General features: G+C 38.4%; 1 protein-coding gene across 3 annotated transcripts; it reads left to right on the top strand.

Moving 5' to 3' along the window:
- The first annotated feature begins 9,962 nt into the window (after nucleotides 1-9,962).
- LOC145136778 (putative linoleate 9S-lipoxygenase 5) lies at nucleotides 9,963-26,714 on the top strand. Of its 3 annotated transcripts, none has more exons than XM_079070892.1 (9): nucleotides 9,964-10,215; nucleotides 23,425-23,711; nucleotides 23,792-24,032; nucleotides 24,121-24,462; nucleotides 24,605-24,690; nucleotides 24,819-24,926; nucleotides 25,007-25,311; nucleotides 25,399-25,662; nucleotides 25,798-26,714. In XM_079070892.1, exons 1-9 carry the CDS (start codon nucleotides 10,062-10,064, stop codon nucleotides 26,549-26,551), a joined length of 2,541 nt encoding a protein of 846 aa, XP_078927018.1. In that variant the 5' UTR covers nucleotides 9,964-10,061; the 3' UTR covers nucleotides 26,552-26,714. The 3 variants fall into 3 exon arrangements, with proteins under 3 accessions (XP_078927016.1, XP_078927018.1, XP_078927017.1); XM_079070891.1 differs by having other exon boundaries at nucleotides 9,966-10,215; nucleotides 23,401-23,711; XM_079070890.1 differs by having other exon boundaries at nucleotides 9,963-10,215; nucleotides 23,401-23,711; nucleotides 25,007-25,662.
- Nucleotides 26,715-27,089: the final 375 nt, after the last annotated feature.

The following is a 27,089-nucleotide window of genomic DNA, read 5'->3' as shown; positions in this document are numbered from 1 at the left end:
CCATCCGTTTGTGGGTGGTAGGCAGTGCTCATGTCAAGTTGTGTTCCCATAGCTTTCTGAAGCGATTGCCAAAAGCGTGACGTAAACCTACTATCTCTATCTGAGATGATAGATACGGGCACTCTGTGGAGTCTCACGATTTCTTTGATGTAGATTCTTGTCAGGCGCTCTATCTTGTATGATTCTTTTATTGGTAGGAAATGAGCGGATTTTGGTAATCTATCAACTATTACCCATATGGTATCCAAACCATCCGTCGACTTGGGTAGTTTGGTCACAAAATCCATGGTAATCCCTTCCCATTTCCACTCGGGAATTACTGGTTGTTGTAGTAACCCGGAGGGCTTCTGATATTCCACCTTTACTTTAGCACATGTGAGGCACTTGCTAACGTAATTGGCAATCTCTGCCTTCATGTTAGGCCACCAATAATTTTGCTTAACATCCAAGTACATCTTGTCCGAACCTGGATGGATGGAGTATCGCGTCATGTGGGCTTCGTTCATGACTACTTCTCTGAATCCCCCAAGTTTAGGGACCCAAATGCGGTTCATGAAGTAATTTGTTCCGTCTTCCTTCACTTCAAAGTTCTTCTCCATTCCATGCAACACTTCGCTTGTTTTGTTTTCTGCCTTCATGGCATCGAACTGGGCTGCCCTGATTTGAGAGGTTAGGTGGGATTGAATGGTTATGGAGAGAGTCTTCAAATGACGATTCGAGTATTCTTTCCGACTCAAGGCATCAGCTACCACGTTAGTCTTGCCTGGGTGGTACTTGATTTCACACTCATAGTCGTTCAGCAGCTCAACCCATCTTCGTTGCCTCATGTTCAACTCCTTTTGGTTCAAAATGTGTTGGAGACTCTTGTGGTCGGTGAAGATGGTGCACTTAGTACCATAAAGGTAGTGCCTCCAAATCTTCAGGGCGAAGACCACTGCTCCCAGTTCCAGATCATGAGTGGTGTAATTTACCTCATGCGTCTTTAGTTGCCGGGACGCGTAAGCTATCACCTTTCCACGCTGCATGAGTACACAGCCTAAACCCTGATTTGACGCATCACAGTAAACTATAAAGTCTTCTGTTCCTTCTGGTAGTGACAGCACCGGCGCACTGCAGAGTGCTTGTTTCAGGGTCTGGAATGCAGCTTCTTGCTTTTCCGTCCATTCGAAGGGTTCGCCCTTTTGTGTAAGCGAGGTAAGTGGCTTTGCTGTTTTGGAGAAGTTTTGAATGAATCTCCTGTAGTAGCCTGCGAGGCCTAAAAATTGGCGAATTTCGGTAGCTGTTGTTGGGATCGCCCATCCTTCGATGGCTTGAATTTTAGAAGGATCCACATGAATTCCTTCCTGACTAACAACATGTCCCAAAAAGTTCACACTACGGAGCCAAAACTCGCACTTAGAGAGTTTTGCGTATAACTTTTCGGTTCGTAGGGTTTCCAGGATTTGTCGGAGATGTCGGTCGTGTTCTTCCTCGCTTTGAGAATAGACGAGGATGTCGTCGATGAAAACGATGACAAAGTTATCGAGGAACGGTCGGCAGATTCGATTCATTAGGTCCATGAATGCAGCAGGAGCATTCGTTAGACCGAAGGGCATTACGACAAATTCATAATGTCCGTAACGAGTTCGGAAGGCGGTTTTTGGAATATCCTCCTCCCGGACTTTAAGTTGGTGGTATCCAGATCGCAGGTCTATCTTTGAGAAGTAACTAGCTCCTTGGAGCTGGTCAAATAGATCGTCGATTCGCGGAAGTGGATAGCGGTTTTTGATGGTAAGCTTATTAAGTTCTCTGTAGTCGATACACATTCTGAGGGTACCGTCTTTCTTCTTGACAAAGAGAACAGGAGCTCCCCAAGGTGAGAAACTGGGTCGAATGAATCCTTTGTCCAAAAGCTCGCTGAGTTGACTGGACAACTCTTGCATCTCCGCAGGAGCCAACCTGTAGGGTGATTTGACGATGGGAGTAGCTCCTGGCACTAGATCAATTCAGAACTCGACTTGTCTTTCTGGGGGTATCCCCGGAAGATCCTCCGGAAAGATATCCGGGAAATCATAAGCCACAGGGATGTTTTGAATATTGATCTCTTCTTTGGACTTATCCACTATATGGGATAGAAACGTCAAGTCCTTCTTTCGTAGGTACTTTTGTGCCTTAATGCACGAGATGAGGCGAAGGTTCGTGTTGGGCTTGTCTCCGTAAATAACTAGGGTTTCGTGATTTGGGAGATGAAGGCGAACGGCCTTCTCATGACACATAATTTCAGCATGGTGGGGGCTCAACCAATCAATGCCGATAATCACATCAAAACTCCTAATGGAAACATGCATTAAGTTTATTTGAAAGACGTGGTGATTTAAGGCCAGGGTACATCCGATGTAGATTTCCCCAGTGGATTCTGTTTTCCCAATAGCCATTTCCACCGTAAAGGTTTCATTAAGCTTCTGGGGTTGTTTTTTTAACAAATGCTTGAATTTATTACTCACGAAACTTCGTTCTGCCCCGGTATCAAATAGGATGCATGCATAAGTGTGGTTTAGGAGAAACGTACCGGTAACAACAGCGGGATCCTGAACTGCTTCTCCCTGACCCATAGCTAGCACCCTTCCTGCTCCTCCGTTCCCAGGGTTGTTGGTGTTGGGGCAGTTTCGACGGATATGTCCAGTCTTTCCACATCCGTAGCAGGTAGGGCTTGATCATGTGTTATTGCCGCTATTGTTGGTGTTGTTGTTGTTGTTGTTGTTGCGGTTGTTGTTGTTCCCTTGTTGTTGGTTCTGGGGAGGATAGGTCCTGCAATACCTTGTCGTGTGACCCTTCCGATTGCAACTGGTGCATTGCATTTCCTTGCATTCGCCATTATGATGGAGACTGCACTTGTTGCACTTTGGAAGATTCCCAGAATACTGCTTAGGGGCACTTGGATTAGCTGAGGCTGGAGCATGTGGTGTGGAGGGTACTTGGGTGGTTGCAGCGTTGACTGTCACTGCCTGTTGCTTCTTTGACGATTCTGAGCCTTGTCATCCTTTTCTTTTTTTGTTCTTTCCTTTCTTGTTGTCACTCTCCTTCTTGCCTTCGGTTTCCACTGGCTTCTCGCCCTTCTTGTTGTTGTGGTCGTACAGTTTCTTAGCCAATCTCTTGGCATTGTCGAAAGTTTCAGGATTTGCAGCTATCAAATTTCCTTGAATTGGGGAGGTTAATCCCAGATGAATCATTCGATTTTCTTTCCCTCTGAAGTAATCATGGCAGGGCACAACAATGACAGCTCGCTAAACCTTGACATGTATGCATCTATGTCGGAATTTCGGACGGTGAGATCCCACAGCTCTTGCTCCATTTTCTGAATTTTGCCTCGCGGGCAGTACTCAACCATCAGCATTTCTTTCAACTCCGTCCACGGCATAGCATTGGCTACGGGGAGAGTCATGGCCTCTACATGTCCATTCCACCAAGTAAGAGCTTGGTCAACGAATGTGCATGCGACGAACTTCACTTTCACCTCCTCGGGGCATTCACATATCTCAAATACCGATTCCACTTTTTCCATCCATCTCTTTAGAGTTATCATTCCACCCGTGCCATTAAAGGTTCGTGGCTTGGCGTTGGTGAAGTCCTTGTAGGAGCATGTCTTGGTAAGTCCTTGATTTGCTCCGTTGTTCGAACTCCCAGCCCCTTGTCCATTGACTCCACCATTGTTCCCTTGGTGGATTTGCGCCATGGCTGCAGTAACCGCAGCAGATACAACTGCTTGGAATGCAGCTGAGTTGACTTCGGGTGGGGTTGGTCCAGGGTTTCCACGAGTTGGTCGTTGAGGCATCTTTCTGTCATGGAACGGAAAGATGTTGAGTGCCTATGATTTTTGTGAGGTTGTGGTCCTATAAACTAGGTGTTTTGCATGAACTTAAGTGGTTTCACAAGTTAGCATACAATCATGTATATATAACACATAGCAGATCACAACATCAATAGAACACATAAAATTTTTCATTAATATTATCCGCATTTTTGATACATGAAAATTTTGCTCAGAAGAGCATACATAAGTGGTGCAAGTTCGGCAGCGTAACGGCTCTATGAGTAGTGTAATCACTTAAACATAGAGTCGATGGTACATAGCATAGATCACCTAAGCATAATACTAAAGATAGATATGGCTAGCCCTAGTCATGGCAGGATGCGCCAGGGGGTGGTGCTGAAGAAGTGGACGCTCCCTGAAGGTGAGCCACCTGTCGTTCCGCATCTCGGAGGCGAGTCTCCCATCTCACCTGCCTCATGTGGAACTCTCGGATAACCTCTCGCGTCTCCTGTTCTACACGCTCAACTCTAGTCCGCATCTAGTGCATCTGATCAGCGGTGCTCTGCGCCAGGTCGCCAGTGTTCCGCAGTCGTCTCACCATGACCGGAAGTGCGCGATCAGCTGGTCCTCCCTCCCTCAAGTCGTAGAACTCGCGTGACATGCCGAATGGAGGTCGCTGTCCCTGCTGTCTGCTCCATCTCCAAAGATCGATACCCCAGGGGGGTGTAGGGCCGGTCGGGCCCATCCGGTGAGCGGGCACCCTAGTCGGGTAAGGTGGGTTGATGACTTCGGACTCTGTGTCCGAATCATCATCATTGCCAGGTTCTTCCTCGAAGTCCTCTCCGGCTTCTTCTTCTTCCAGGACCTCCACTGGCTCGACAGGTCCGCCCTCGACTTCCTCCTCAGGTTCCTCTTCACACCCTTCCTCGGGGTCTTCTTCGGGTTCCTCCTCCAGCCATCCGTTATTTCCATGGTTAGGGAAATACGGATCTCCGGGGTGATGGAAGCCGGCCATACTGTCTGCGAGAGTGTATAAATGTACTAATCATTATTTCTAAGATGTTTTAGTTACTATGTAATTTGAGTTGATGTTCTTTTCTTGGTATCAAGGGGTATGTTTTTAAGTTTACTGACCATCGAGGTTTTTCCCGGAGCATGTGATAGTTGCACTTTGGAGGAAATGTAGTTGATCAGGCTACACACACCCCTTACTACAACCATGAACAGTCCCGACTTAAGCGAGATGTCAATGTTATATTATTTCATTTGGTATCATATTCTTTCTCCTATATCACACAAGTAAGGATGTTTTATCGTTGTGTTTTATTTGTTTGTTCAGAGTTGTGTTAGTCCCTCTTTGGTTTATAGTTGCATATCAATGTGTGGTTAGATATGCCAGTTCACTATAAACAGAGCTCTGATACCAACCTGTCACACCCCCGAAACCAGACGGCGGAAACGTCCGGGGGCTCGCGTGACTTAAATTGAATACCATCACAATGAATATACATAAATCATAACATAAACATCACCATGCATCAATACATTACAACTGATATTGCTTACATCCATTACATTGTTTTAAATATTACACATTCATAACATAAATTGTTTGAGAGTTTTCAAAAGCATAACATCCTAACATTACTTGATATTACCCTTCCGCTTACCTGTTACCTGAGAATACAAGTTATTTTGGAAAACGTCAACATATGAAATGGTGGTAAGTTCATAAGCAGTGTTGTGATAAAATGATTTGTCTAATTTGTAAAACCCAGAAAATCCGATATTTTCTGAAAAGACAATAGTTTATCAAAGTGTGAAGATCCATAAGTTGATGCATGAATGATTTCATAACGTGTATAAAAAGGGAGTTTTGCATTACAATTATTTAGATTACGAGCGAGTGTTGTTGAATTCCCCGAAAAACCCGATGTTTTCCGATGACGAAAGATATACTTGATTACTAATTTCTATACCGCCACAACAAATGATTTTTGATTACTCTTCCTTGATTACTCGGGTGGTGTCAGAGATTATCAATTCTAGTGAGTCGTTATAACTATGCCTGATAATGACTGGTTATAACTTCCAACTACAAACGACCCTTAGAGGTGTCGTCCGTTATTACTCACTTAATCCAAACCACCTTGATTACTATTGATTAACGACCCGAGTCTGTTTACTTGATTACTCACAAGCCTTAGCAAACGAGAGAAGAGGAGTATGAAGTCCTACCACTTTCGTGAGTTACTTTAGGCTGTCGGGGATGCGAAGAACACGTTGGCCCATCTCGCATTTGATTACTTTGACCTTACTAGCAATACTAATGGACCATTAGGGCCCAATAGCACATAAAAGCCATTGAAGGTCCCCTTATATGGAATTGGGTCATAGGAGGCCCAATAACATATAATCATTTTCCCTTGGGCCCCAAAGATCATGTTAATGGATTTGCAAGGTCCAACAAGCATGATTTGAAACTTTCAAGCCCAAGTGTCGAATGTTTACTTGTCTTAGGTATCGCATAACTACTGGAGGGTTCGATTGAACGATTGTTGTTTTTGTATCGACTCGAGACCGGTGGATTTGTTTACAACGATATTTGGATTTATGCGTGTATTTATCTTACAATTTTTCGTAAGTCGTAGTTAGTATTTTTGGCTCGATACTCTTTAAATAAATTAATTTACTTAGAAATAGTGGTCTAACCTTTTCAACCCCTTTCTTTTATAAAAATAACAATTTTAATCCATTATATAAAAGAAAAGACATTTTAAGCCCTTAAAACATTTTCTTGACAATTTTGCATCATAGACTTGTTTAAATGATATTTTTGACTCAAGACTTATACTTTGGCAGTTTCAGCCCTTCCAGAATAGTATTTTTCGGTTAAAGCCCAACTTTTTGCAATTTTTACAATTTTTGCCCAAAATCCAAAAACTTTACATTTTTTATCCTTTTTGAAAATGAAAAACATTTTTAACCCTTGAAATAGTTTTGTTACACTTTTTATCCCTTGTTTTGAAGAAATTGCCACTTCAGCCCCTTTAAATGTCATATTTTCGCAACTTTGGGTTTATTGGGCCGAAAAGCCCAAAATTTAGCCCATTAAGCTAATATTTACATTTTAAGTCCTTTGGAAGTTATAATGTTCATAAAAACAATTATTGTAACTGTTTTGACTCTTTTGACCTTTAAGAAACCGTGATTTGGCAATTTTTAACCCAACTTTTGTATTTTTGACAATTTAAGCCCAAAAATGAGTTTTGTGGTGAAATATATTTATCACAATCTTATAAGTTATTATTCTTGACTTGTTTAGTGTAAAATAACTTAGATTATGTTTGATTTCCTTATTATGTCATAGATCTCGAGATATCTTCCCTTGTGGTTACATGTTCATCACAAAAACACATAAAATCACACATACATGCATAAAATCATACATAGCATACACATACACATAGATCTACACATTTTCTTGTATTCTCCCCCATAAAACATATAAAAACCGAAAAGAGAGGGGTATGAAGCTCACCTTTGCTTGTTGTTTTCGGTTTAGAAGGAAGAAATGAAGAAAGTTTTGATCCTAGCAAGTCTTCTTGGAAGATCTCGAACTTAGAGGCTGCTAAGATGGTGATCACGAGTTTGAATAGATTAGGAGGAGGTTTTTGATGAAATGAAGTAGTTGGATCATAGATTAAACATCAACTTACCTTAGATGATGAATTTTGTGGAATAATCTCCTTGAAAAGCCCTTAGATCTCGAAAATTTGATGAAGAATGAAGAGAGTTCTTTGAGAGTGTTTGAGTGAATGTGTGTGTGTTTTCCTTTGTGGTTCTCGGCCGATGATAGAAAAGAGAGAGGAAGAGAAGTGAGTGAAGTGATGTGTGCATGGAAGTATGTGTTGGTGCATGGAAGACCAACATATAATAATGAGGTGGCAATCCTAAAGTCAACTCCTTCCCCCTTTGTGTTGTTGGGCCAAGAAGAGGAGAAGAAAGAAGAGAGATTGGGCACTTTAATGCTTAAGCCCATATTATGATCCAATTAGGTAATTTTCGGCCCAAAATAAATCAAGGAATGATTTTTATGATTCATTAAGGCTATATAAATTTGTTGTGGCCCAATAAGACCCATTAAAGTTAACCTAGTTCATTTTAGGCTTATAAGGCCCAAAATATTAAGTTTCATGTATATGGGTCCAATTAGGGCCCATTTGAGGGTTCTATGTTCAAGATAGTTAAATTGGAAGCTTGTTGGTCCATTAGGCCCAATAAGAAGATCCTTATCCAAAATGGACTTAAACGGGATTTCTAGGCTTCCAATTCTTTGTTGACCATTTGTAGTGCTTGAATAAAGTGTTTGATGGGAGTTTTGTTGTTATTGAATAAGCATCATACATGCTTTCACATTGTTGGTTCACGATTGATATAATTGTTGTAGTTACAAAGCATCAAAATTCCTAGTTGTGACACTATCATTCTCAACTTTTTTTTTTCTCAATTGAACCTCCTCATATATATATATATATATATATATATATATATATATATATATATATATATATATATATATATATATATTCTTAGGTTATTCTATTCAAACTAATTATTGTGCGAATATTGTATGTTATGAGAATGATAAAGAAAATATGTTGTTTGATAATATAAATACGTTCAATCTTACATAAATATTGTCATTAACACACATTTTCACTAATTAAATCGTCTATATGGTTATTATACACTTATTATTATTATTTTCATTTCTGTCAGAATGTTTATTGAGTCGTATTCTGTCAGAATGAAAATGAGTGAAAAACGATGTGTGAGAACAAAAATAAATAATAATTAGCGAGAATAAATGAAAATGACGATATTTTTGTAACGTTGAACGTATTTGCATTGCTAAACAACTTATTCTCTTAGTAATTTTCACAACATACGATATCCGAATAATAATTAGTTATAATACTTGAACTTATATATATATATATATATATATATATATATATATATATATATATATATATATATATATATATATATATATATATATATATATATTAAAGGACCAAAAGTATCAAAGTGGTTAAAAGATTATCACAAAAGTTTGAAATATAAAAACTTTACTATTGGATAAGACAATTGGAAATTAATTATGTATATAATAATAAATAATTTTATAATAAGATATTATTGAAGATTTTGATTTTGAAAATTTTGATTGCTTCCCTACTCCCTCCCCTTTCGCTTGCCCTGCCCCAACACACACTTACTTGAATAATATGAAACTGTAACGATTAAAGAACTTTTGTTTAGTCAAACCCAAATAGTTTAGAATTAATGTTTAAATTACATTCATATATATTCTTTTTGGAATTGTTGAAAATATATTAAAATACCCAAGAGGGTTACAAAACTACTTTAAGGCTCTAACCACTTAATCTTAGGACCACTTTTCTAATTTTCTTCCTGCTTTTAATCCAAAGAAACGAGATGAACTAACCTCATTAATTAAGAAGAAATCTAGTACAATTATAGTGTACTTTGTTGTTGATGAATTTCGAAATTCTCCAGCTAAATGTTAAAATCACCGCTAAGCAGCAACTTATGCATGTTTTCTTTTGACAAAACTGTTAATAAAACTTACAAACCCAAATATTTAAAATTTGAAAACTGATCAGATGTGACGTAGAAACATAGGTTGGTTTTGGTTTTAGGGAGAAGCCCAATCCAACCAAACCATTCTCATCACCATTAAAAATGATAAATACATATATTCAAACCAGCATCAAGGTGTAATTGTACACTACAACAAAACATGGTTTAAGAAAATTTTACAAAATATTGTGAGGGATTTGCTATGGGCTGTTATTGGTCGCTAATCTGTCAAAAATTTCTTCAGAAATACAGTATCCATTGCAGTTTTTCGGTCTCTAAATCTGTTTGTCAAAGTCTGTTTACATATGTTCCAATAGCATAGACTTTAACCTTCACCATATCAACGACCTCTCTTGTTAAAAAAAATAAAGCTAAAATACACTTTATTCACTTATATGTTGATAGAAATATATGTGTTCTAAAAAATAAATACCTAACATCTTCATAAATATATCTTGTTTACTCATAGAAACTAGAGTCTGTGTGACCTCTATAAATATTCATACATCAAAGTTATCTTCCAAAATAATTAACTAACCATTTGCTTTGTTCATCAAACTAAACTAAGAACCCTACAATCATAATTGTGGGTTTGACCAAAATGAAGATGATCATCGGGAAAGTGGTGTTAGTCAAGAAAAACAAGTTGGATATCAACGACCTGAGTTCATCCGCTTTGGATCGACTTCATGAGCTTGTGGGGAAAAACGTCACTATACAACTTATCAGCTCAAGTCATAAACATCAATCCACAGGTACGTGCGACTCATATATGATATTAGCGATTGTGGCTCCCGACTGGTTAAATCTACCAGCAATTATCGTATGCACTTTCATGTATTTGGAAAAATAACTTTTTAAACGATGTTGAAACAATGACACTTGTATAGATTGTATATTAGTTTTTAATTCTGAAATTAAAAGCTTTAATTTTAATTTGATAATATAATTTTTGATATGATTAATTAGTATTAGTTTTTAAGTATGAAAATCCCAACATAACCGTGAATTATTGGGTTGGATTTAGATTGGGGGTTGATGGGTTCGGTTGCTTTTTAGGGGTGTTCATTGGTTTAAATCCATTGAGTTATAATGAGACCCATCCAATCCAGTTATCTATTGGAAGTTGAATTTTGTCAAATAATTTAATTTAATCTTTTATATGCAACCAGCCAAACCAAACTAGGGGTGGGAATCAATTTGTTTTTTTCGGTTTCCTTGAATCGGTTTCCTAGGTTTTAATTTTTTTTTTTGGTCCAATTCGAAAACTGAACAAAATCGAATTCAAATTACCTTGACCAAACCGAAAACCAAATTCTAATTCGGTTTGGTTCGGTTTGAAAACCGAGGAAACAAAATATAAACTTAAAAAAATTTCAAACATAAATTAAAATGTTTTTAACGTAGAAACCTAAAGTTGCAAACAAAAATATCTAAAGTTTCATACAAAATGATCCAAAGAGTAAATAAGTTAAAATGATTTTTACTTTATAATTAATACTTTTATTTAATATAAAATATAAAATATATTTTGAATTAACTAATTTATGAAATTCGGTTTTTTCGGTTCAATTAGGTTTAAACATCATGAGACCGAAACTCGAACAGAAAACCAAATTCACAATTCAGTTTGGTCTCAAACCAAATTTGAATATGGTTCGGTTTGAAATCGATTTCAGTTCGATTTGGGTTTTGAGTTTTTCGGTTCCGAACCAAATAATTCCCAACCAAACAGATCCAATTAGATATTAGATTTGAACTGTTTATCCATCGGATATATTTGATTGGTTATCCATTATCCAACCAGTTGTTATCCTACATAATAACAATCAAATATAATTATTATAATTAAAACTAAAACCCCACAAAATTATGCTATTGAAAACTAAAAAACGACACTTGAAGTCTTTAACTTCAACGGCCAAGGTTCAAACATGCAAAATCATTAAGAGAATTGGTTATATTTGTAATTTCCTCTAATTAGATAGTAATATTGGATGGTAATTGGATATTTATGGATATCCAATTGGATGAGTTCAATTCCATTATCCATTGGAATTCAAGATGGTCCAATAACCGATCCAATCCAATTGGATTTTGGATTTTCGAAACCGATCCAATCCAATCAGGGTCGGTCCTAAGATATACGGGACCCGGGACCAAAAAAAAAAGGCCCCTTCAAATTACAAAAATTATATAATAATTAAATCTAAGTTAATTTTTTTCGAAGACTTTTGGTAATAGACAAAACTATGGATCCTAAATAAAAGTAATTTATTATAAAAAATTATTATTGTATAGATTTATATGTAAATAATTTCAAATAAAATAATTAGAAAAATGTCAAAATCAATATTATCCCATAACAATCTGATAAAATCAAGCATTTAAATCATCTGGAATATGTGTTATTATTTTTTTGATTGTTTATAGGATATAACTTTAATATACATGATTATAAAAAAAAAGAAGCAAAGTAAATATAGAAAAAAAAGCAATTAAAAGTTTGAATTGTGACTACACAGATTAAACAAAAAAAGATTCATCTCCCGTAAGATATTAGATTCTTTTTATTAAGAAAAAGTAAAGAAAATGGAATTGTAGGAATTGAACCCAAATGTCTCAATTAATATAAGATGCTCATACTCCCCTAAAGGTTATTTCACATTATGAATAACAAATTCCCTTAATATTAAACACATACTCATATAAATATAGGCCCCCAAGTTGTTATGCGTCCTGGGCAGTAGCCCAGTCTGCCCCTCCTAAACCAGGACTGAATCCAATTGCAATTGAATATCTGATCCGGACTGTAGGTCCGTAACTGGATCCGATAAGTTTTGTACACCCGTAGCTTTAAGCTTTAATTTTTAAGAACAAATTACTAAAATCATTTTTGTGGTTTGGCAAAAATTATGTGTTTGGTCCCTAACATTTTTTTTGCACTCGAACCATCTCTATAATTTTATTTTGTTGCGTCTTTGTTTATTATTAATCTATTTAAAAACTATTAATTAATTCATAATGGTCCCACCACCCACATTCATCCCCTTCTTCCCAACAACACCACCACATTTGTCATCAAACCCCACCACCACCACTTTCGACGTCAAACACCAGCACCTACGAAATCAAACACCTTTGTCATCGTCACCGCTGTCATCGACCACAAACACCTCCACCTCCACCTCCAACTCTATCAGTCTAAAAGCTAAACCCATAAATCATGAAATCGATGTGCTTAAACCCATAAATTAAACCTGCTCAAACCCAAAAATCATGCCAGAAAAAATACTCTCTGACGCTTAATCTCTTCAATGACCAAAAAAATTAATTATTTAGAGTTTAATTTCTCCTTCATACTCAACCTCAAGACAAATTTAACCGCATTTTTGGTAGACCCATATAATTGAAGTCGTAAAGAATAGGAACTTGTTTTTTAACAAATCAAAACTAAAATACCCATTGATTCTCTAAAATTCAAAAGAAAATCATGAATATGTTCTAATATTTCAAAAGGGTTTTTATAAAATCTCTAATAACAAAACTCCTAAAGTTACAGAGTGCGATTTCATATAGAATTACCATCACAGGAAGAAATAGAAGCAACGGTGGTGGAGGTGTAGTAATGAATGTGCGATGGTGGCTGGTCGGCGATGAGGATCAAGTGGAATTGAGAGAGGTGTGGATTAGGGAAGGAGAATGATGATTTCGCTTTTTCAACAAGTGAGAGAGGGTGGGTGAAGGGAAGAGATGGCTTTCTTAACCATGCTCTGATGAGTATACTGATGAACTTCAACTCTCAAACTTGGATCCGATGAACTACAACCCCCAAACCAAATCCATCAATTGAAATACGGTTTGAATGATATACGGAAAGAAAGAGAGGATTACGGTAGATGCAGGGTTCGTTTGACGGTGGCTTACTCGTTACAGATATCGGCGACTATCGGCGACGAGTATGGTGGTGGTGACCGATGGCTTCTTCCAACATGGCGACGGTAAATGATGTAGGCTCTTACGATTGAAAGAAACAGAGATATGAAGAGGGAACTGGTGAGGAGATGGTAAAGGGTGTGGGGTGGGGCCACCCTAATTAATATTTTTGACCCACACTTTAATATTTTTCGAAAACTAAAATTAATTATAAAAAAAATTAAAAAACATCAGAAATGGTACTTTGGTCTTTTTACCTTTGATATGGATCTACGACGCAACAAAATAAAACTATAGCTACGGTCCGAGTGTAAAAAAAAATGTTACGAACCAAACACGTAATTTTTACCAAATCACAAGACGATTTCAGTCTAAGCATGTTGCCTATTTTTATGACAATAGAAAAACTTTTTGCTTTTTTCTTGAACATCATCCAGTTTACGTTTAGTGTTTTTTTGAACCCAAAACATAGAAAACTCTAGCGAGGCCTATAACAACCACCGGTTACAAAGAATATCATTTATATCTAGCTAAGAGTATAACACAAATTAGTTTTACTTTTAATATTATATATATATATATATATATATATATATATATATATATTGTCACACCCTCAAACCGGAACGGCGGAAACGTTCGGGGGTGGCTGACGTCATGTGTAGTATCACAACAATTGTATCATAGCAAGCATAGTAAACACAACCAGACATTGAATACATATATGAAAAAGGTTTACATTGTTTAATACATAGTTTTGTTCATATCAAATGTAAAATAGTAAAGACGCGACTCTAATGCTCCGACTTCTCCGAACTCCTGGAATTACCTGTCTACTAATTCCCTGAGAATACAAGCAATTTTGAAGAATATCAGCATAAAGCTGGTGAGTTCATAAACGTTTAGTTTTTGGTGGAAAAATGTTCTTTGATCCTTTTGAAAAGTGTTCCTCAAGAAAATCCTACATTTTCTTATGAAAAACATTTTTGAAAGCCCATTCCTTCCATGACTTCCAGATTCGTACAAGATATGTACAATCAAAGGAGTCGTGGAATGAATATGAATCTTTGTTGGTTGTAAAACAGTCCGTTTTGAATATTCGGTTTATCCCGGGAAAATCCTATATTTTCCCTAAAGGTTAATGGTTGATTATCCTTTTAAACTGAGGTTTGCAAGTATCTACCATACTCGTGTTGATAAAAGCAGTTTTCTTTTAAAAACCCTGGTTACACCCAGAGAGGTATATTAGCCTTAAAAACTAAATAAAAGAAAAACTGTGATGAACTAAGTCCTAAAGATATTATTATTAATACCCTCCAGTAATTAAATCGGTTATTACTTTGAGGTTAGTTCACTTGATTCATTATTACAAAAGTAAATCTCTGCTACCTAGGTTTTGAGTTTCATGACCATAACTGACTGGATAAGGCCCGCAACGGCCGATATCCTTAATGACTTTGTCACCCGCAGACCTGCCGGTCCGACTGTAGCTAGCAGTGAGGTGCGGGATTGTCAGTCACGTATAGATCTATACACAACAGTCACGCTCTCCCTACAAGAGACTCTGGTCACAAGTGCTAGTCCTACACCCTGATTCTGTGGGAGTGTTACCAAGGATGTGTCTCAAACTTAGCCTAACAAATTTACAAGTAATAATACAGAAAATCCTATTTATGATTTGCATGAATCCTTTATAAAATAATACATTTTACTACATGATTCACAAGTTCATTGCTCTAGTTTTGAAAACTGTTTCTACGTGTTGATTTCTTAATCGGTTGGTAAAACTGTTTTCCGTGTTAAAAGCATACTGAAATATGATTATCTTAAACAAAATAATATATTTTGAGCACAAGTTTCCTTGTACTTTTGCTTGTATTCCCCCCTAAAAACATGAAAAACTCGGAAAAAGCGTAGGGGTATGAACTCACCTTGGGTGATTTGAATGAAGGATTGACACGAAAAGTTGGGTGTTCAGGTGATGTCTTGAACACGATTTGATCCTAATTAACATGCAATGATACATAAAGGAGTCAAATGAAGGTATTTCACCACCAAATGTGATGGAGAACCACTCTAGGAACTTGGGACTACTTGCACTAAGTGTTAGGACCTTAAAGGATTGCGTTAGGTGAGTGTATGGCCACCTTTAAGGTGTGTACGGCCATGGGTGTGCGGCCCAAGGGGTGGGCGGCCGTACAGAGGGTGTGTGTGGCCGCACACAGGGGTGTGCGGCCGCACACCCTTCATATGTGCCCCAAGAGTCGATTTTTTAGAGTTTTAAGGTTGAAACCAAGTCCAACTAGAAGATAGGGAATCAAACTCTCACTTTGGAGGTTCTTTGAGGTGTGTATAGCCACCTTATGACGGTGTGCGGCCGTACACCTTCATGTGATGAAGAACATGATGAACTTTGATGGTTAAGGGCTTAGATCAATGGGTCCTTCATGTATGATAAGCTAGGTGATGGAAAACTCACGTTCTTGAGGCCTTGAGAGCGTTCTTGGATGAAGTTTTTAGAGAGAGAAAGTAGAGAGAGAAAGTAGAGTGCAGCCAAATGAAAGGAATGAGTGAAGGGGTCACCCTATATAAATAGGGATGAGTGTGCGGCTGGAGGATGGGTGTGCGGCCACACACTCGTGTGTGCGGCCATACATTCGGGTGTGCGGCCACACACTCATGTGTGCGGCCATACACTCGGGTGTGCGGCCACACACTCATGTGTGCGGCCTTACACTCGGGTGTGCGGCCACACACTCATGTCTACGGCCATACAATCGAGTGTGCGGCCATACACTCATGTGTGTGGCCACACACTCCTTTTGATGGAGTGTTTGGCCTATTTGCAACCCTAAATCTTAAACCAACCCATCCCTAATTCAAACTTTGGTTGTACAAGGCTTTAGATCATCCAAACAGGCTCAAAACGATGCTAAAAGATAGCTAAAACGTGTTTAGCATTGATAGAATTGGCTAAGTGTACAAGATAAAAGTTTCGGGTTGTCACATCATCCCCTCGTTAGAGGGAATTTCATCCCGAAATTCAAGAATAAAGTTGTAACTCGTGGACTTGGAAAAGATGGGGTACTTTTGTTTCCTTGGATTCTCGTGCTCCCAAGTGAATTCAAGTTCTCGTTTGGTATCCCAGTGAATCCTCACTATCTGGATACGACGTTCGTCTCGTGCGCTGGACTTCCTGGTCCATGAGTTCAAATGATTCCTACATGAAGTGTAGACTCTCGTTTAACTCGATATTGTCGAGGGGAATCGCAAGTGTCTCATCGGACAGACACTTATTTAGGTTTGACCTGTGAAAGACGGGATGTATGTTGCTAAGTTCTCGAGGTAACTGGAGTTTGTACGCTACGGGACCGATCCTAGCTAGGATCTCAAACGGTACAACGTATCTTGGATTTAGCTTTCTACGCTTTCCGAAGCGTATCAGACCTTTCCAGGGTGAGACCTTTAAAAGGACACGGTCACCAACTTGGAATTTCAAGGGTTTTTGTCTCTCATCGGTGTAGCCCTTTCGTACGATCCTTTCTACCGTCTCTCGGATGATGACTTGCGAGAGTGCTATTGTGGACTTGACTCTTGTCTAGCTGTGTGTTGCCCACCTCAGCCCAGCGCAGATCGGGTCTGTACTTATGGCTGCAGAGGGCTTCGAACGGCGCAACCTTGCTACTAGAAAGGTCGCCGTTGTTGCAAGAAAGTTCAATTAAGGGTAGATGTGTGTCCTACGACGCATCTTCAATTGTCCGGATGGTTCCCTTACTTTGTCCTTCTCTTTGTGGACGATACTCTTCGTATGAATACTTTCGGGTTTCGAAGAGAGATGAATTTTTCGAAGTTCGCATCTAGTTTGTCGTCACGAGCGACATGAGTTTCGCGTTCGAACGATTTAAGACAAAAGGGTTTGATATAACATAAACTCAGTCGAACTAGATAGGATGATGTCGTAGAATCGCGTGTTAAGTTAGTCCGGGAGGATCGTTTTGTTAGAACATTGATGTTACTAGATGAACGTCTCTGGTGTTTTCTGTGTTTCATTTGAGCTTGGTGGGTAATACTAACGCGAGGGTCCTGAAGTTTTGAAACTATGAACTCTCGATGGAATGGTTCTCACTAGATTTTCCTATGATTGCTTGGCATATACAAGTCATGAATAAACACAACTGACTCTAATGTAACACTAGGCTACCATAATTTACCCATTAGGGCATCAACTTTTAAAAGTACGTCGTGATTAAATTTGGACGGGAAAGAAATCACGATTATGAATATTTATTGAGGTTTTCGGAACGTACCAATACACAGCAGGTTTCTTTGATGCTTCCTCATTCCCTGAGGTTAGACTCCTCCTGTTTCCTCATTGTTCTTCTCTGTCGGGCAGTCTCTTTCGAGATGTCCCATTTCGCCACATACGCAGCACATTTGGACTATGATAGCATCAGTAGTGGAAGTGATGTGTTGGGTCGGGGTCTTTGCGAAGCGGGCTTCCTTGCCATCCTTAGCCCTTGGACAATTTCTTTCAAAATGTCCGGGTTCGCCACAATTGTAGCAAACCTGACCCATCTTCGAGGTGTTTGGCTGTGCAGGTGCCCTGCAGTAACGGGTGGTGTGTCCTTGTCTGTTGCAGTTCTTACATTGAAGTGTTCGGCACTTTCCTACATGGTGGAAGTTGCATTTCTCGCAGCTTGGAAGTTTTCCAGCATATTGTCGCACTGGCGTTGGAACTGGTTTGGCGGATGTGGTGGCTGTAGGAGTTATCACAGGTTGTCGTCTCTTAGCTAGTTTCTGAGACTATTTGCGCTTCACCCCTATCCAAAATTTTTGTTTGGCGCTCTTGGGTCTGGGAGTTGGAGTGTCCTCTTTGATAATTCCTTGTTGGTTTTCTGGTGTGCTGCTACAATTCGAGGTGTGGAAACTGTTCCCATTCCCATTTGGGTTGTTAGCATTAAGAACAGCTAGAGCGGCTGCTACAGCTGCTATGACAGTAGCTTGGAACGTAGCTGAGTCCATCTGGAGGATTGGTGCCTTACTGCTGGATTGGTTCTGTTTCTTCAGAGTTATGATCTGCTACATGTCAAGAAAAGAAGCTTGTGAGCAACAATGGTTGCCTCTGGATGTATCCTAAATGTTTATCTATGCATTAAGATTTCCCGTTTTGCTATCTGACTCTCATTGATTCGACCCACATCCCCATGATGTGGCCTTAGCAAGAATAGAAAATTTTGAACGCAGTAAAGTTCTCATACAATAAACTTACGAACTCCTTGTTGTTCAGCTCATTGCGCTGGCTGGATAACTCTCACATTTTCGTCGGCTCTTGACGATATGGAGATTTAGCTATACGGATAGTTCCGGGGGTCAAGTCGATACGGGATTCAACTTGACACTCGGAAGAAATCCCTTGACTGTCTTTGGGGAAAGCATCAGGAAAGTTGCAGACTTCGGAGATGCTCTCGAGGCATTTAACTTTTTGCGTCTCATCGACAACATGAGCCAGGAATGCATGGCATCCCTTTCGCAGATACTTCTGGGCTTTGGCGCAGGAAATGATACGAAGGTTCGAATAAATTTTATTACTATGACCAGTGAGGACTTCGTCAGAAAGAAAGACTGAGACGAATCGCCCTCTCGAAGCAAAGGACATCGGCATGACTTGGGCTCAGCCCTCTCATGCCAATTATGACGTCGTAGCTTTTTATGGAGGCCGATATGAAATCGATGGGAAAAAGGAATGATCGTCTTAAGGTAAGAGTACTTCCTATGACGCATGCTTTTAAAGACAAAAGAGATGTTTACAGAAAAGAGCTACTTAGAACATAGATATGAAGGTTATTCCTTAGACCAAAAAGGGAGGATGAGTAGAGTGTTTTCCTATCGGCGACGGGCACTCCTCGGACGAATCCTTAAGTTAGCCAGTTGGCGCTCCATGTCAAGCAGGCGGCTCTCGTATACTATCTGGTGTGCTCGGAGCTCTATGACCTCAGCTCGAGTGGTAGCTAACTCTCGCTGTAGGGCTTCATTGTTCCTTGCAGCTCGCGCATGAGCAATCTCGAAGCAACGAATGCGGTCCGTGCTGGTGTTCGAATCAGTTTCGAGCTCCATAGTTCGCTGAAGGGTTGCCATTGCATAGCTCCACATTACGACCCACTCAGCGTATCAGGATTGGAGGGGCCCTGTCTGCTCGGCCTCCTTCGTTCAGATTGTAGAAGTTACGGTTTCCTTCATATAGGAGGGGTTGGTCATGCTCATAGCTCCACCTATTCAAACTCCCGACCCACATAGGCGTTGGACCTTGGAGTTCAACTCGAGGGTTAAGATTTGGTATTGGAGTCACTTAAGGTGGGTTTTGGAATTCGGGTTCCGAGTCAGTCTCTTTGGGAAATGGTTCGGCAAGGTCATTTTCCAAAGGGATTTCATGGTTTCCTTCTGGCTCTGGCTCGATCCATCTATCATCTCCTTGGTTGGGAATGTACGGGTTGCCAGGGAGGTGGAATCCATCCATGCTATCTACGCGAGGTGATGGTAAAGGGATAGGCATCGAATCTAATAATACTTCCAATGATGGATTCTTGGGTAAGTTTCTGGTTTGGTCGTTATAGCATCCTAAAATACTCCTATAGTATTTTAACCCTTATGTTTGGTTCTAGAACTCTTCTGGTATCTAGGTAAGTTTTTAGGCTTGCTGCAACACCACAGTCACTCCTGAGCACATGTTGGTCATGTCTCGACTGAATATAGTTGATCAGGCTATATTCACCCTAGACATGATTACATAACTGCCCAGGTTTAACCGCGATGTCCAACATCCAAATACTTTTGTTTTGTTCTACTTACGACACGGATTCTGATACTCGGGTATACTTATATAAAAATACTTGTATTTTTTTAAAGTATACTTTTAGTTTAGAGCACTTAGGCCCCTTAATATTTATAGTTGTATACCATGTAAGTTCGGTATACTTAGTTCGCTATAAACAAGGGCTCTGATACCAATCTGTCACACCCCCAAACCGGAACGACGGAAACGTTCGGGGGTGGCTGAAGTCATGCGTAGTATCACAACAATTGTATCATAGCAAGCATAGTAAACACAACCAGACATTGAATACATATATGAAAAAGGTTTACATTGTTTAATACATAGTTTTGTTCATATCAAATGTAAAATAGTAAAGACGCGACTCTAATGCTCCGACTTCTCCGAACTCCTGGAAGTACCTGTCTATTAATTCCCTAAGAATACAAGCAGTTTTGAAGAATATCAGCATAAAGCTGGTGAGTTCATAAGCGTTTAGTTTTTGGTGGAAAAATGTTCTTTGATCCTTTTGAAAAGTGTTCCTCAAGAAAATCCTACATTTTCTTATGAAAAGCATTTTTGAAAGCCCATTCCTTCCATGACTTCGAGATTCATACAAGATATGTACAATCCAAGGAGTCGTGGAATGAATATGAATATCTGTTGGTTGTAAAACAGTCCGTTTTGAATATTCGGTTTATCCCGGGAAAATCCTATATTTTCCCTAAAGGTTGATGGTTGATTATCCGTTTTAAACTGAGGTTTGCAAGTATCTACCATACTCGTGTTGATAAAAGCAATTTTCTTTTAAAAACCCTGGTTACACCCAGAGAGGTATATTAGCCTTAAAAACTAAATAAAAGAAAAACTGTGATGAACTAACTTCTAAAGATATTATTATTAATACCCTCCAGTAATTAAATCGGTTATTACTTTGAGGTTAGTTCACTTGATTCATTATTACAAAAGTAAATCTCTGCTACCTAGGTTTTGAGTTTCATGACCATAACTGACTGGATAAGGCCCGCAACGGCCGATATCCTTAATGACTTTGTCACCTGCAGACCTGCCGGTCCGACTGTAGCTAGCAGTGAGGTGCGGGATTGTCAGTCCCGTATAAATCTATACACAACAGTCACGCTCTCCCTACAAGAGACTCTGGTCACAAGTGCTAGTCCTACACCCTGATTCTGTGGGAGTGTTACCAAGGACGTGTCTCAAACTTAGCCTAACAAATTTACAAGTAATAATACAGAAAATCCTATTTATGATTTGCATGAATCCTTTATAAAATAATACATTTTACTACATGATTCACAAGTTCATTGCTCTAGTTTTGAAAACTATTTCCACGTGTTGATTTCTTAATCGGTTGGTAAAACTGTTTTTCGTGTTAAAAGCATACTGAAATATGATTATCTTAAACAAAATAATATATTTTGAGCACAAGTTTCCTTGTACTTTTGCTTGTATTCCCCCCCTGAAAACATGAAAAACTCGGAAAAAGCGTAGGGGTATGAACTCACCTTGGGTGATTTGAATGAAGGATCGACACGAAAAGTTTGGTGTTCAAGTGAAGTCTTGAACACGATTTGATCCTAATTAACATGCAATGATACATAAAGGAGTCAAATGAAGGTATTTCACCACCAAATGTGATGGAGAACCACTCTAGGAACTTGGGACTACTTGCACTAAGTGTTAGGACCTTAAAGGATTGCGTTAGGTGAGTGTATGGCCACCTTTAAGGTGTGTGCGGCCATGGGTGTGCGGCCCAAGGGGTGTGCGGCCGTACAGAGGGTGTGTGCGGCCGTACACAGGGGTGTGCGGCCGTACACCCTTCATATGTGCCCCAAGAGTCGATTTTTCAGCGTTTTAAGGTTCAAACCAAGTCCAACTAGAAGATAGGGAATCAAACTCTCACTTTGGAGGTTCTTTGAGGTGTGGACAACCACCTTATGAAGGTGTGCGGCCGTACACCTTCACGTGATGAAGAACATGATGAACTTTGATGGTTAAGGGCTTAGATCAATGGGTCCTTCATGTATGATAAACTAGGTGATGGAAAACTCACGTTTTTGAGGCCTTGAGAGCGTTCTTGGATGAAGTTTTTAGAGAGAGAAAGTAGAGTGTAGCCAAATGAAAGGAATGAGTGAAGGGGTCACCCTATATAAATAGGGATGAGTGTGCGGCTGGAGGATGGGTGTGCGGCCACACACTCGTGTGTGCGACCATACAGTCGGGTGTGCGGCCACACACTCATGTGTGCGGCCATACACTCGGGTGTGCGGCCACACACTCATGTGTGTGGCCACACACTCCTTTTGATGGAGTGTTTGGCCTATTTGCAACCCTAAATCTTAAACCAACCCATCCCTAATTCAAACTTTGGTTGTACAAGGCTTTAGATCATCTAAACAGGCTCAAAACGATGCTAAAGACAGCTGAAACGAGTTTAGCATTGATAGAATTGGCTAAGTGTACAAGATAAAAGTTTCGGGTTGTCACATACATACATATATATATATATATATATATATATATATATATATATATATATATAGGGCTAGATTATTTTGTTTTTTTACATTTATTGTGTTCTAATATGCACCAATAGTAATTTATTAAATTAAATAATTATTTAATTAAATAAATATAGATATTAAATGATTTCCATAATTATATGTATATTAAATGATATCCATAATTATAATTCTCTTGTTATGGAAACTAATTAAATCTGTCATTAAGGTCAGCAATAACATTCTTTCAGAATGAATTCGCATCTAGGTGTTTATATATGAGTTCGTATTTTGTTTTATGACTCACTCACTTAAAATATAATAAATTTGCATTGTATATGAAGAACGAGAGTGTATTCTACTAGAATACACTCTCATTCTGCTGGAATAAACTGTCATTCTTCTAGATCTGAATTCATTCTGAAAGAATATTATTGTTGACATTAATGACGAATTTAATTAGTTTCTATAAAAATGAGTTATAAGTATGGATAACATTTAATATAATATAATTAATACTAAATTTCTATTGGTGCATTCTAGCACACAATAGATGTGACAAACATTTGAACCTACCTATATATATATATATATATATATATATATATATATATATATATATATATATATATATATATATATATATATATATATATATATATATATATATATAGAAGGGAACTTGAGAGGCAAAGTAGGGAACTTGAGAGGCAAAGTAGGGAAGCAAGCAATGTTGGAAGACTGGATTACTACTGTTACCCCTCTCAGAAATGAGGAATCGTCATATAAAGTTTCATTTGAATGCGAAGAAGATACGGAAGTGCCACAAGCATTTATTATCCAAAATCATCACCACAGTGAATTTTACCTTAAAACACTTACACTTGAAGATGTTCCTGGCCATGGACATGTTCATTTTGTGTGTAACTCGTGGGTTTACCCTACTAAACGCTACAAAAAGGATCGCATTTTCTTCCATAATAAGGTAGATCGACTGTCAACATTCATTTATATTTTTCAAAATATGTTTGTTTAACGTTATTATGACTTTATTTGACACTGCAGGCATATCTTCCTTTCGAGACACCTGAATTTCTACGTTCATACAGAGAAGAAGAGTTGGAAATCTTGCGAGGGGATGGAACTGGGATGCTTCAAGAATGGGATAGAGTCTATGATTATGCTTTCTATAACGACTTGGGAAATCCCGATAAGGACCTTGATGATGCACGCCCAGTTCTTGGAGGACCTTCAGAGTACCCATATCCTCGTAGGGGTAGAACAGGAAGACCACCTACCAAATCAGGTCCGAACATATATATGCTATAGATACGTTAAAGTTAAATACATGTTTTGTTATCTAATTAAAATATTTTCATCAATTCATGTAATAGATCCTAGAACTGAGAGCAGGCTTCCTCTAGTTATGAGCTTAAACATATATGTTCCAAGAGATGAACGATTTGGACGCATAAAGTTTTCTGATTTTCTTGCTTATGCTCTAAAAGTTGTCATCCAGCTTCTTGTTCCCGAGTTTCAAGCTTTATGTGACAACACCCATGCTGAATTCAACTCTTTTGAAGATTTCTTCAAGCTTTACGAAGGAGGATTCAAGCTTCCTGAAGGCCCTTTACTTAAACGAATTCGAGAAAACATTCCATTGGAAATGCAGAAAATACTTCTTGAAAGAGATAATGATGAACTTGCCAAATCTCCTATACCACAAGTCATCAAAGGTACCCCATTCTAAATATCTCGAATCAGTAAAACGTTGCAACATCTCACTTGACACATGACATAAAAATTCTTTATTCTTCTCAATATATTTTTAATGAATGTTACTAAGCAAATAAATAAATATGAATGATTTGTTTCTAGAGGACAAGTCTGCTTGGACAACGGATGAAGAGTTCGGAAGAGAAATGCTTGCTGGAGTCAACCCTATTAAAATCTGTCTTTTAAAAGTAATATTTGTCTTCTAATTAAAAGCATGTGGTCCTTTGGACTTTTTTTTTTTTTTTTTTTTTTTTTTTTTTTGGATATCCTACAAACCACATTAGGACTTATGTTAATAATCATTCCCATTTTTCAGGAATTCCCTCCAACAAGCAAGCTGGATATGGAAGTTTATGGCAATCAAGATAGTTCGATAAAACCACACCACATCCAGAAAAACCTAAATGGTTTACAAGTAAACGAGGTACGATATCATTCCTAAATAAAATGTAATAATAATGAAACTGTCACCAAGCATAAAAATATCATCTTTGTGCTACACAGGCTTTAAAAGCAAATAGGTTGTTCATACTGGATCATCATGACTCATTGATGCCATACGTGAGGCGAATAAACGCAACTACAAACAAGATTTATGCCTCACGAACTTTGCTCCTGCTACAAAATGATGGAACTTTAAAACCATTAGCAATCGAGTTAAGCTTACCCCATCCTGATGGAGATAAGCATGGTGCCATTAGCAATGTATACACACCAGCTGAAAATGGAATAGAAGGCTCGGTTTGGCAGTTAGCAAAAGCATATGTGGCAGTTAACGATTCAGGAATACATCAACTTATCAGCCACTGGTACATTAACCAAAACTCAGAAGGAACACTTTCAGATAGACTATTGCTTATATATTTTAACTGTATCCATATGATTATACTTCACAGGTTGAATACACATGCTGTTATTGAGCCATTTGTGATTGCTGCAAATAGGCAACTAAGCGTAATGCACCCGGTTTATAAGCTTCTTTACCCTCATTTCCGCTATACGATGTATATAAACGCCTTATCTAGGCAAATCTTGATCAATGGGGGAGGTGTCCCCGAGTCTACAGTATTTCCTGGAAAATATTCTATGGAAATGTCTTCCATGTTGTATAAGGATTGGGTTTTCCCTGAACAAGCACTCCCAGTAGATCTTCTCAAGAGGTAACTATTTGAGAATAAATCATTCAAGATACGAAATACGATAAGATGTTTGATTAATTATTAGCAAATTTTATCACATAGGGGAATAGATTAATTATTATATAAACTTGATTATTAGCAAATTTTATAACATAGGGGAATGGCGGTTGTGGACTCGGGTTGTCTACATGGACTTCGCCTACTAATCGATGATTATCCATATGCGGTTGATGGACTTGAGATTTGGTCAGCTATCAAATCTTGGGTTGAGGATTACTGTAAATTCTACTACAAGAACAATGATATAATTCAAAACGACACAGAACTACAATCAAGGTGGAAGGAACTACGAGAAGAGGGACATGGTGACAAGAAACACGAGCCATGGTGGCCTAAAATGGAGACTTGTCATGACTTGATAGATGTTTGCACTACATTCATATGGGTGGCTTCGGCTCTTCATGCATCTGTAAATTTTGGGCAATACCCTTATACTGGTTATCTGCCTAATCGTCCAACTCTAAGTCGTAGGTTTATGCCTAAACCAAATACTCCCGAGTATGAAGAACTTAGAGAGAATCCTGAAAAAGTTTTCTTCAAAACCATTACTCCCCACCTACAATCACTTCTTGGGATAGCGCTCGTAGAGCTATTGTCAAGGCATTCGTCGGATGAGGTTTACCTCGGACAACCAGAGTGTCCTGAGTGGACACTGGATGGAGAACCTTTGAGGGCATTCGAGAAATTTGGGAAGAAGATAAAAGAGATTGAGGAAAAGATAGTGAAAATGAACAACGACAAAAGATTGAAGAATAGGGTTGGACCGGTGAATGTACCATTTACCCTACTATACCCGACTAGCGAAGAGGGACTAACGGGTAAGGGGATCCCTAATAGTACGTCAATATGAAATGAATTGACCAATGTGTTGCCATAATTTGCTTATATTACAAACGAAAAATTGGACCCTTGTGACTAAGAGAGTTCCTTTTACTTGGTTGGCACTATCTAATTCCTATTGTTTGTTTATATGAACTATATATGTGTGCATTTTTCATGAATAATTAATGTGATAACCGTATTATTATATATTTATATATTTTCGTATTGTTTGTTACTCATAGATGATTTTCGATTTTCATTGTTAGGATTGTTTTGATAGTTAATCGAGATGGTATATGGTAATCCAGGAAGTTGAAAGCTTAAATCAATACATTAAAGGGAATATATTTTTGTATATTCTCAAAATTAACCCTAAATATGAGGAAAGGAAAACAATACACTCCAACAAGAAGAATATGATGTATAACCATAAGTAATATAACTCCTACAACTGCTATTTGACCAATACCCCTTACAACTATGCCATTTATATCAAGAACACATATCACTACCCATTTGCGATGGATTAGCAACAACTATACTCCATAGCTAAATAAAGTGTGGCT

Source organism: Lactuca virosa, chromosome 9, assembly GCF_052849685.1.
Source record: "Lactuca virosa cultivar CGN04683 chromosome 9, Lactuca_virosa_CGN04683_v6, whole genome shotgun sequence".
Lineage (NCBI taxonomy): Eukaryota > Viridiplantae > Streptophyta > Magnoliopsida > Asterales > Asteraceae > Lactuca > Lactuca virosa.
This window is presented reverse-complemented; position numbering and strand designations above follow the sequence as displayed.

Excerpts from the sequence above, each read along its gene's own strand:
- LOC145136778 (XM_079070890.1), top strand. The coding sequence starts at position 10,062 with ATGAAGATGATCATCGGGAAAGTGGTGTTAGTCAAGAAAAACAAGTTG. Across the intron at positions 10,216-23,400 it reads TCATAAACATCAATCCACAG|AAGGGAACTTGAGAGGCAAA; the intron begins GTACGTGCGACT and ends ATATATATATAG. Across the intron at positions 24,463-24,604 it reads TATACCACAAGTCATCAAAG|AGGACAAGTCTGCTTGGACA; the intron begins GTACCCCATTCT and ends ATTTGTTTCTAG.